The 11,304-nt window shown below is 41.2% G+C and overlaps 1 protein-coding gene across 2 annotated transcripts in view; it reads left to right on the plus strand.

The window, feature by feature from the left end:
- Positions 1-10,831, plus strand: part of LOC135094257 (uncharacterized) — a 78,965-nt gene extending 68,134 nt beyond the window's left edge. The window contains exons 26-32 of one of the 2 annotated variants that reach the window (XR_010263685.1): positions 100-253; positions 565-716; positions 1,511-1,747; positions 2,410-4,825; positions 7,606-7,783; positions 8,495-8,818; positions 9,270-10,831. Coding sequence is in view for 1 of the 2 variants with exons in the window: in XM_063994232.1 (XP_063850302.1) it covers positions 100-253; positions 565-716; positions 1,511-1,747; positions 2,410-4,825; positions 8,495-8,818; positions 9,270-9,289 (3,303 nt within the window). In the remaining variant the exon portion in view is untranslated. The remainder of the gene's footprint in view (positions 1-99; positions 254-564; positions 717-1,510; positions 1,748-2,409; positions 4,826-7,605; positions 7,784-8,494; positions 8,819-9,269) is intronic. The other variant, XM_063994232.1, reaches the window with a different exon arrangement.
- The last annotated feature ends 473 nt before the right edge of the window (positions 10,832-11,304 follow it).

Here is an 11,304-nt window from a genome sequence, read left to right on the forward strand (position 1 = left end):
TTTTCCTGCCTCTCCTCCTTCCATTCAAATCATCCTCATCATCATGCCTTCATACGTCTCATCCCGCTCACACCTCCCTCTTCACTCTACTGCCAACAGACTTTCCGCTGTCAGGGTGCAAGCTGCTTCACAGGGGCAGCACGCAATCTCTCCAACTATAAACTGCAGCAGGCAGAAGAGGTGGTCAACACAGCCAGTGCCATCACTATCCTTGGCCGTGCTCTGGAGAGGTGGCGGCGAGAGGCATGTCCAGGTGAGTTAATCTTTTGGTGCTTTGAATTTTTTAAATTAATTTTTCATTTATTTGTTTATTTCTTTCTTCCTTTCTTTGTTTCTTTGTTTCTTTGTTTCTTTGCTTTTTTGTTTCTTTGTTTCTTTGTTTCTTTATTTATTTACTTACTATTTTTCTTATGCAACATGAAAGTGCTTTAATGGAAGACAACTAAGGGCTAATTAGATGTTATGTTAGTTTAGTTAGTTTGATCCAATGAATTTATGAATGGCAACAAAAAAAAAAAAGAATTATTCCCATTATGCAGATCCTGCTTCTTCCATCCATTGCAGGACTGGCTAGTGGGGTGTGTGAGGAGCTGACATCAGACTCACAATTCCGAGACAAGCTCTTCATGTACACACGTTCACTAACCAGCCATGGGGTGGATGGCCGGCCCATAACCTTCACTGTGGAAGGTCACAACAGTGTTTCTGCCCTGCAGGTGATTGCCCCTTCCCTTAACCTGTCTTATTCTGAGCCAAACATCAAGCAGAGTAGGATTCTCTCTATCCTATTATATATATATATATATATATATATATATATATATATATATATATATATATATATATATATATATATATATATATATATATATATATATATATATATATATATATATATATATATTGTACAGGTAGTGTGTAGGCACACCAATCTCCTTCATTACAACAATCACAGAGGTGCACCATCATATAACTATGACTTCTGTTTATCATTTATTGTGTATGCCACCCTAACACTTTTTTTCTCATCATTTATTTACTGAAGACCATGGAGTGCTAGATGTAATCTGTTTGGAATAAATGCAAAGAGACAATTTCAGGAGAGAGTAGCAGCACTGCTACCACTGCACGAGGTTGAAACATGAGATATGGAAGCAACAGGAAAGAGAATTCTGAATAACATGGGGATGAGGTGCCCAAGAAATATGAGTTGAGTAATGAATATGGGATGGAATTTAATATCATTATTTTCTGTCTAAAAGTCAATATCTGTTGCTAAAATGCACTGAATTATGGAACAACATGAATCTAGCTCATTTCATGCCTTAACAGACCTGCAGATGGCCTTGTGGAATGTGACGGCAATGAGTGAAGAAAATGAAAAAGGAAATAGTAAAAGTGTTCAGTAAAATTTCTGTCTTGACTATACTGTATCTAGAGAGGGAGAGAAGAGAGAGAGGAAGAAGTTCTTCAGATGGAGATGAGATGACACCTTGCTTATTTCCTACAGATACTCAACTTCCGGCACATGGAGAATCGTGGGAGCTCTGGGCTGGTGCGGGTGGGGATGTATAGTGAGGGGGAGGGCCTGGCACTCAATGGTTCGCTAGTGATGACTTATGATGCAGAGGGACGGGCAAAAGGTATGGCAGAAGTGCGGTCAAGATGCCTTGATGTGGAAATATGTGGAAGCACTGGAGGCACGGCAACCACCCGGGCACCTCGAAGGAATACTCAGTACCTGCAGGTGAGTGAATGCAATTAGGATGAGAAGTGTCATTTGTATGATAGACTTAAAGCTTCCAGGAATTGCAGTTGTATCTTCCTATCCATATTTTACCTATTTTAGAAGGGGGATTTTCATAATGTATCATTATTTTCTTGCATCATAAAACTCACTTTAAAAAGACAATATCAGAGAGTTCAGAATCTTCCCACTGGGACTTTTGGCTTAGCACAAACCAAGAAGGTTATTCTTCTAACTATAGTCACAGTGAAAGGGGATTTCAGGCAAAGAATTATTTTTTCTTATTATAAATTGCTCAAAGATAAGCCTGTACTTTTGAAATTAGAGAGATATTTATTAAATACAACTTCTGCCTAATACAGGTTATTGTGTCCTGATATAGTACCATATACTGGAATTTAAAAGGTGTAAGGAATGATGAGTACAAAAGACAAGCTTAGTGAAGAATGGAGAGCACATGCATAAAATGGACCAGGGTCATGTAGATTAGTCTTCTGCCTAAGAGTGATGACATGGAGAATAATAGACAAAGAGTAGAGTTAATGTTGCATACATATGAAAGTAAGAGTTATAGAGAGAGAGAGAGAGAGAGAGAGAGAGAGAGACTAAAGGTGATAGATGATTACCTACTTGTATCTAATCTTCTAACTTCTCTTTTCCAGATGTTCCCACACCAAAGGTTTGGCATTAGTGGCCTTGTGCCTTACCACCAGCAAGGGCAGACATTTTTCTCATGTGGGTCATTTGCAGGTGAAAGGATCTTTCAGAATGTAGCTGCAGTGGCATATGCACTTACCCGCATCAACACCAATGATGCTGGGGTAGGTCTAGGTGCTGTGCTTTTTGATTACTGTGATCGCACTGAACGAGCAAGAGAGAGATTCTTCAGCTTCTTCTCAGGTGAGGCTCAGGAAGATGACAGCGGCCTACTGCTTGGGCCAGGTCACATAGTGGCTTCAGTATCTCTAGATGATGATGCAGCAGAGGCTGTTTCCAACATCCTGGCTGCTAATCACATCCCACACTTCAGCTCACCTGTTGGTGGTATCCACCTTGGTGACCGCACTGATGAGACCATCTTAACTAGTGTGCCATCACGCACTGCTGAGCTTCGAGCACTTCTGGCTGTAGCACGCAGCTTTGGATGGACCTTCCTTAGTGTGGTGTATGATAATGATGATGACGGGAGATTCCTCGTGGAAACGTTCCGACAGATGGCTTGGGCTGAAGATGTGTGCCTTGGAGACTCCCTGGGGATGCCTCAGCGGGTGTCTGAGGAATATGCGCGACAGGTGGTGGAAACTCTCGCTGCTGGGTGGAAACCCCATGTTGTGGTGCTTCTGATGGATGCTGCTGACAACATTCGCATGGTTGTACAGGCAGCCGAACGACTTGGCCATGCAGAACGCTTCACTTTCTTGGCGGGGCCTGCATGGGGCAACAAGCCAGCTGTCACTGGGAACTTGGATAGAGCATCTGCTGGAGCCCTCACCCTCACCACTGAAACCTATGACCTTCCAGACTTCCGTTCCTTTGTGGCCAACTTAACGCTGGAGTACCATGCACCTATTCCAGATGAGTGGTTCGAAGAGTATTTCCAATACAAGTTCCAGTGCCGCCTGTCTGCTAGCAGTCGAGTCCAGCGACAGTTTGTGAGGGAGTGTCTCGGCACAGAGCACATACATGCTGATGAGCTGGTGCAGGATCCCTTTGTCTTCCACACAGTGCTGGCCATCAATGCTGTGGCTCATGGTCTTGACAATTACCTCACCCAACATTGTGCTGATGCTCAAACCATTGAGGAGTGTGAAGTAGTCCAACCGGAGCTGTTGCTGGAAATACAGCGACAGAGCAGATTGACTCTCAACAACACTGCTAGTCATGGTGATGCAGATGCTTATGGGTACCACCTCTGGAACTATCGCAAGTTGGGAGCTGAATATGGATATGTTAGTGCTGGTAGTTGGCAGAATGGCTACTTACGTTTAGAGAAACCTGGCCTAGAGTTCAAAATAGGAGGCTTCCCACCAGATTCTAGCTGCCAAGGAGGGGCATGTGTGGAGGTGTGTGCTCCCCAGTCACCAGTATATGCAGCCATGGCCCTGCCTAAACCTCTTCCCATTGACTTCAACTTCCATACTGTGTATGGCATCACCACAGCTGTGCTTAGCCTGTTGGGAGTGGTGGCCTCACTGTCCTCCCTCATCTACCTCATGGCCACCTTTCCCCCTGCTGCTGGAGCTCCTGTGTTGGGATGCCTTGTGCTCACTGGCTGCTTCATGGTCTTTGCTGCAAACTTCGCCCTCATCTTTCAGCCGACTGCAGGAACATGTGCTGTGCGCAGATTCCTGCCAGGTTTGGCCTATGCTCTCATATATGCTTCATTGCTGGTAAAGGCACTCCATGCCTATCGTCTGGCCTCAGTTTCTGCCACTCGAGACAACAGCAGCAACAGTGACAGTGGTGGCAGCAGCGGAAAAAACCCCCTCTTGGCCAGGATGTGTGGCCAGATTGTGGTGACACTAGCATTAGTGGTGGTCCAGCTGGTACTGGGCATAGCCTGGCTTACCCTTTACCCTCCTGAGGTGGATTTGTTGGCTGATACCTGGTATTGTTCCCCTGCAGAAGACTTTGAGGCAGAGTTGGTCACTTCTCTAGCCTATGTGATGGTGCTGCTGGCAGCTACAGCAGGCCTGTGCCTGGAAGCATGGCACTCTGGTATAGCCTCCAAGGAGACACGTTGGATATTAGTAGCATCACTCTTCTCCATTGTCAGCTGGTGTGTGTGGACAGTGGCTGCCACACAGGCACCACGCCACATCAGAGATCCATCCATGGTGATAGGTAACCTAGTTTCAGCTTCTATAGTGGTGGTGCTCCTGATGGTGCGTCAGGTGCATCTCTACAGCCAGTTCAGCCGTGATGTGAAGGAGTTGGAGATGCGGTCACACTACACAGCTGCCACTTCACTGTGCAATGCTTCACTCAATGCACAAAAGGTGCCCCCTGATGGCAGTCCTCGTCTTCCTCCCGGCCTAGATCTTGGTGGCCCTGGTATTCCTACTCGCCAGTTTGTAGGTGAGTGCTGCTCTGACCTGCCCATGTCACTCCTTATGCTTTCAGTCCACTTAGTATTCCACTTTTCTCCATCAATTTTCCAAGTCTTACACAGGTCATTTTGATGCCTCTTCCTGGGAATCTTCATGTAGAGATAGGCATGACAAAAATTTATACCTCTATGTCCACTTTTTTTTAAGCTTACTAGTTTCCTGATATTTACCTCTCTCTCTCTCTCTCTCTCTCTCTCTCTCTCTCTCTCTCTCTCTCTCTCTCTCTCTCTCTCTCTCTCTCTCTCTCTCTCTCTCTCTCTCTCTCTCTCTCTCTCTCTCTCTCTCTCTCTCTCTCTCTCTCTCTCTCTCTCTCTCTCTCTCTCTCTCTCTCTCTCTCTCTCTCTCTCTCTCTCTCTCTCTCTCTCTCTCTCTCTCTCTCTCTCTCTCTCTCTCTCTCTCTCTCTCTCTCTCTCTCTCTCTCTCTCTCTCTCTCTCTCTCTCTCTCTCTCTCTCTCTCTCTCTCTCTCTCTTTCTCTCTGTGTGTGTGTGTGTGTGTGGGTGTGTGTGTGTGTCAGAAGATCGCGCCATCTCCAGAACTCCGCAACTCCACTTTCCCTTGCTAAATGTGGGCAATCTTCACGTAAATTTTCATTTCTCTTACCATTGCTCATATCACAAATAACTCTCAGATAACCAGTTTTACACATGACATTCAGTTGTTTCCACTTGTAGCTATTCCATACCTAACAAATTTATTTTCCTTAGTGTCATTATACCCACTCGTACTCTCTTCCCGTTTTTTTTATCTTTTTTTATTTATTTATTTTGTTTTCTTATTTTTATTTTTGTTCATTTTATTTTATTTTTTTTATTATTTAATTTTTTTGTACAATCTCCCTCCTCTTACTGTTTTCTCCTGTCCACTAGGATTAAAATATATAACTATTTCATCATACACTTACACTCTTGCAACAATAAGCCTTATATTTCTTGTCATCCACCCCCTCACTGGCTACATGTAGGCAGCAAATTAAAAACCATGCTTCCTGGAAAGGTACAGGTTCATGGATCATTGGAAGTATGAATTTAAAAACCAGACTGCAGATCTTTACATTGCCCTCTCTGTAAGTTCAACCTGCAATGATTTAATGCTGCAATGGTGTGACTTCTTGAAATAAAATAAACAGGGTACTTCCTTCAGAATACAGAGCCCCATAAAAGATACTTGCATATACATTATAATTATTGTCCCAGTCAGGATCATTTTGTAATTTTGTGCAGTCTGGTTTGGTATGATTTCATGAGACTTGTGTTTGGTCATATCTTTGTCTTGCAATATCATGACTCCTTTTAGTCAATTATCTATTGCATATTGTGTTCTACCACTGTTTTTTGTAAATACATGTACTATATGTATACTTGTTCCTCTAATCTCTTGTGCTGTATCTCATTTCCTCCAGTTTTACATCGAGTCATTTACATTACTTATATATTACTGGGATTCGATCTCTATTATATTTCCTTATTTCTTGCATCAATTGGTGACATTTGATTACTACTCTATTATTTTTCTTTATTTTCCCACTGTTTAATATATATCTTGTACTACTTCAGTCATCTTACAGTGACCTGGTTTTGTATATGGTCATCCAGACATCCATACATTTAGACCAACATTTAGAACAGTTGCTCCCACACCCCTGCAGTTACTGTCCCTGATGTGCATGACTGACAGTGTCGAATTGTGTGCTCATCATTTTAATTTTACATACTTTTTGTTGTATCTTGATTATGGCCACACAGTACAGTAGTTAACAGGAGTATGAAAATGAGATGAGAGTTAATAGCATACATGTTTATTGTTCATCTCCAAAGTAACAAAAAAGTCACGTGATTTTCAAGTAATGCTGCCAAACCACATTATTTTATCAGCACATGAGAAACCTAACAAATTAACCCAAGAAAAATCAATGTTGTGATGATGTGTTTGTACATTTTGTCATCTGACCAATGCACTATATACCAATAGTTCACATTTTATTGATTGATGATTAATAGTCATTGTTCTATAACATGATTATCCTTCTTTTGTGTTCATTTGTCATAATTCTTCAATCCTGGTCAGTTCTTCTCATTTTTGTAGTTTTCACTTAAATATAGTATATTAAGTGATGGAGTGTGAAAGACCAGATGGGTATATAATATTGCTTGGATGTGTGGAGTGAATTATGGTGAATAGTAGCTGTAGTGCAGCATAAATCACATAATTTCAATAATGATAGAAATATAAAAGGAATGCAAAGAATACAAAGAGTTGGGAAATGTGAAATTCTATCTGATTTAAAGGTAATTCACTGCTGACCATTAATGTGTATATATCCTTCATACATGCCACAAAGACTAATGTGGCATCAGTGAGAGTCAGAGGGACTTGGTGTATATCCTCACTGTTTATAAGGATGACCAAACTAGCAGTACTATTTCAGTGTTCTTTCTTCATTTTCCCTTTTACACTCATCACTTCAATATGGTATGGTTCCTCATCTTGACTGATTATTTTCTTTGCATGTCTTTTCTACTGCACCTCCCTGTCTCTCTGGTGGTGTGACCTTCAATTAATCTTGCTGTGATGCTATGATCTGGTGGCTCCTTGCTGCCCCACCTGGCATCCTGTATGGTTTTATGGCTCCCTTGGATTACCTGTGGCTCTCTACATCTTCCTGGAACTACCTGTGATGGTCTCTACACCTTCCCTGGAATTACCTGCCCTGGGACTGCTTGCATCTTCTTGTTAATGGCCTGTACCAGTGGTGGGGGACACCCTTCGCCTGGACCACCCCCGGGGGCCAGTGGTAGGGCGGATGCTGGGACCACCCCGCCCTAAACCAATGGTCTTTAAGCAGTCTGTTGACCTCAGCTACCTCCTGCCTCCAGGGGCTAGGAAATGATCCAGCCTGCCTTGGTCCATCCCACACCGGCTCTTTAGGTAACAGGCAGGAGGCAGGTAAAAGGAATACACATATACATATGTACATATTTGTGGTACATGGGTAGGTGATGCATCATTCAGCTCAATTGTTACTTCTTTTCCCTTCCTCCTCTTTATTTGTATGGGTATTTATGATTGGCAAGTGTGGGAGGAGGCTGCATTTAATTAGTGATAGTTAAGTAGAGTGAAGCACAGATAATCCATTGTTATCCAGTAAGGCATTCCTCTTAGAAGGGGGAAATGACAATTAGAGACTATTGCAATGTAATGCTGTGGCAGGATGCAGAAATGCAAACCAAAACAGGACTGGCCATGAGCACAGACAGTTAAGTCTTATTTCTCCGGCCTGTCAGATCTGGGTTTGATCCATGATTACATCCACCTCCCTCACTCATAATAAGTTAATTTCTCATTGTTTCTTAATGAAATTAAGAAATTTCTTCTTCTTCCAGTCATGGCAGCAATATATTAATTGTATAAAATGTACTTACATCTGTCTCAGTACATGAAATTCTTCAAGATCAGTTCTGTCTTCTGCTAGTTCATTTCTTGCTCATAAATATGTGAACACTAAAAATGAAAAAAAAGCTATCTTTCAGTCACTCCTCAGACATTTTGGTGAGATAGAAATAGTGTACAAATTATATCATGTACAAATATGTTTGTATGAAAAAGCACAAAGTACAATCTCATGACTTGTACACTCAGGAGACCAGGAGGTGAGCTTCCGGACGGTGACTCTTCCCCCTGAGGTTCCTCAGAGTCGCTTGTCCTCCTGCCACTCCGCCACAACTTCCCGCCGCTCCCTCCGACTCTCCCTCTCTGATGAACTCCCAGATGACCTCCTCTTTGAGGCTTTTGAGTCATCCGAAGAGGACTTCCCTATTGATGCACAACACCCCAGTGACCTGGAGGAGGGGGCAGTTGGGGGTGGGGAAGGGAGAGGTGGAGAACGGGAGGGACGCCTGCCATCCATTCGCCGTGTGGGGTCAAGGCAGATGCTGGTCTTCCTTACTGATGGAAATACCATAGGTGAGTCAGACAGAAGTGGAAAGGCAAGACAAGAGCATTGAGGAAAGGTACAAGATATGCAGGAGAGAACTGTAGTGTATCATGTCATATCTGTGTACAAGTAATAACATGAACAAATCATTTTATCATTGAATCATATAGTGATTTTCTTATGATCATATATGTACTGCAAGTGTGGGAAATTAGCTGAAGAACCTTCATACTTGGTTTCTTACCTTCCCTATACTAAGTAAAATTAAGAGACATTTCTGGATGTTGATGTAAATGACAGTTGTGTGAGATGTTCTTGAGTGGCCAAGCCCTCTAATTATTATTATTATTATTATTTTATTTTATTTATTCTATTTTTTTAGTAAGTAAAAGATTTTATGATTCTGTGTTTCTGATGGAATTATGAAAGGTTTAGATGTAAAATGTATGTGACATCACAACAAACTTGACTTTTTTACAGGAGATGTGTCAAGGATCTAGATCATTGCTGACTCCTGTGATGCACAACAGCAACTAAAGATTGGTGCAGGTCAGGCAGAGTTTAGGAAACCCTCTGATCTGTTCAGCACTGGTGAGAAGGCTGGTTAAAGAAAACACCGAAAAAGCAATGCAGCACTGCATCTGTTAGCACTTCCTTCCCTCATAAGAAGTTCAAGGCAGTTGCTGAAGTGTAGTGATTTCATATTAAATGGAGACATTCTTGAAAGAAAGTAGGAGGGTTATCAAATGTATGAAAAACTTAGCAGGCCCCAGTTCTTGAGAATGAAAACAGTTACCAGTGTGACATAAAAATCTCCAAAAAAGACAATTGAATCCATCACATAGTAAGTAAGGCATTATAAGAAAAAAGACACCATAAATCTTTATATTTGGCTCACAAACTGCAACATTATTTGGTGGTAAATCACTGGAGTCATATAGTGCAACCCTACCCTTCCCAAGGAAGCCTGCATCCTAAAAAAAAAAAAAAAAAAAAAAATTGTGGACAGAGTTTTTAAAAGTACATCTGCAGTAGTAATAAAGCTGATGTGTTGTGACCTTGCTGGTCAGTGAATTAGAGACAGAAAACAAGCAATGAAAGCATCTATGTAAGCAGTGTTTTAAGGCTTCTCACTGTCACCATTGGTTAAAGGATTGTAAGAACAAATAAGGTTCCACCACTGGACCTTTTCTACATTTGTGCCAGAAAAGAAGGATTTACTTTTCCTCACCCTCTATGTCATTTGGTCTCAGGTTGCTGGATGGGGCTAATGATGACGATATATTTTTATGTATATAAATGTATGTATGTAACTTTATAGGAATGTTTGTGCCTTCACAGCTCTGTACTTTTGCAATGTAAATACATTTTGTCAAATTAACTTGACAGCTCATCAAAGCTTCATGTGGAGTTGATAAGATATGATTAGATTGAGAATACTATTATTAAGCAGCTGATGTTTCCTTTATTACTTGTTGGCCAGATGCATTGACCATTGCAGGGTGGAAAGGAATGGGATAGTAGAGACAGAGAGGAGTGCTCATTTTCTCCAGCATAGACTGTAGAAGGGGCTGTAACCTCCAAGACATGAAAGTGCATGTTTTGTTTTATATCCCATGTATGGCATAATGGCATGAGAGGAGATAATAAGGTAAAATGTTGCTTTGTCTTATTTAAGTTGCTTGTTATAACACATGGGGAATGCAGAGGCATGCATACTTAAAACCCTCATGCCCCATACCTTGGTGATAAAAGAGCAACACATTCACAGTTTCCTTTCCTCCAACCTGCATCCTTCCAGGGTTTACTTCAGAGTTAGTGTTTCATCATGGACTCCATCAGGAAGCATCAATATTTATATGTGATATATATTATTATATTCTGCATCTTTTGCTGTGGCATAAAGACATACTATGTATATAATGAAAAGCTTTTTGAGGTCATGTTATGATTGTATATAAGTAGAAACAATTTTACATAGAAATGGCATTTAATGTATATTTTGCATTTATATGAATGTGATATAAATGATGTATAGAAAATGTTTGTATGTACAACCTATACTGGTGATCCATAATTATTCTTAGAATGTATGAAGAAAAGTTAGAAGTAGGGAGGGAATTTTGGACAGTAAAGGGAAGATGAAATTTATTTTGTGTATGAAAGAAAAATCTAAAATTCATAGAACTAGAAAGGGAAAATTAATACAGGTTGTGGAATATAAAGCTTGTGTAATCCTATATGAGAGGTGACGCAGAGGTAGCACAGGAGTGTGTGAAATGAAGTGGCAGATGCAGCACAAGTGTGGGGGAAAGTAGTTGAAAGACTAATAAGAGATGATTCACAGGTGAAGTAAATTAAACAATGGAATAATGCTCCAAATACTACTTAGAGTCAGTAATATGTGAATAATAAGATGGTGCAAGACATTGAAGGAATAAACTCACAAGAGGTAAAATAGCATGTAGACTTACTGAGAGACAATTACATAAGGAATATGGAATTATACTCCTCA

The sequence above is a fragment of the Scylla paramamosain genome, chromosome 3, assembly GCF_035594125.1.
Source record: "Scylla paramamosain isolate STU-SP2022 chromosome 3, ASM3559412v1, whole genome shotgun sequence".
Classification (NCBI taxonomy): domain Eukaryota; kingdom Metazoa; phylum Arthropoda; class Malacostraca; order Decapoda; family Portunidae; genus Scylla; species Scylla paramamosain.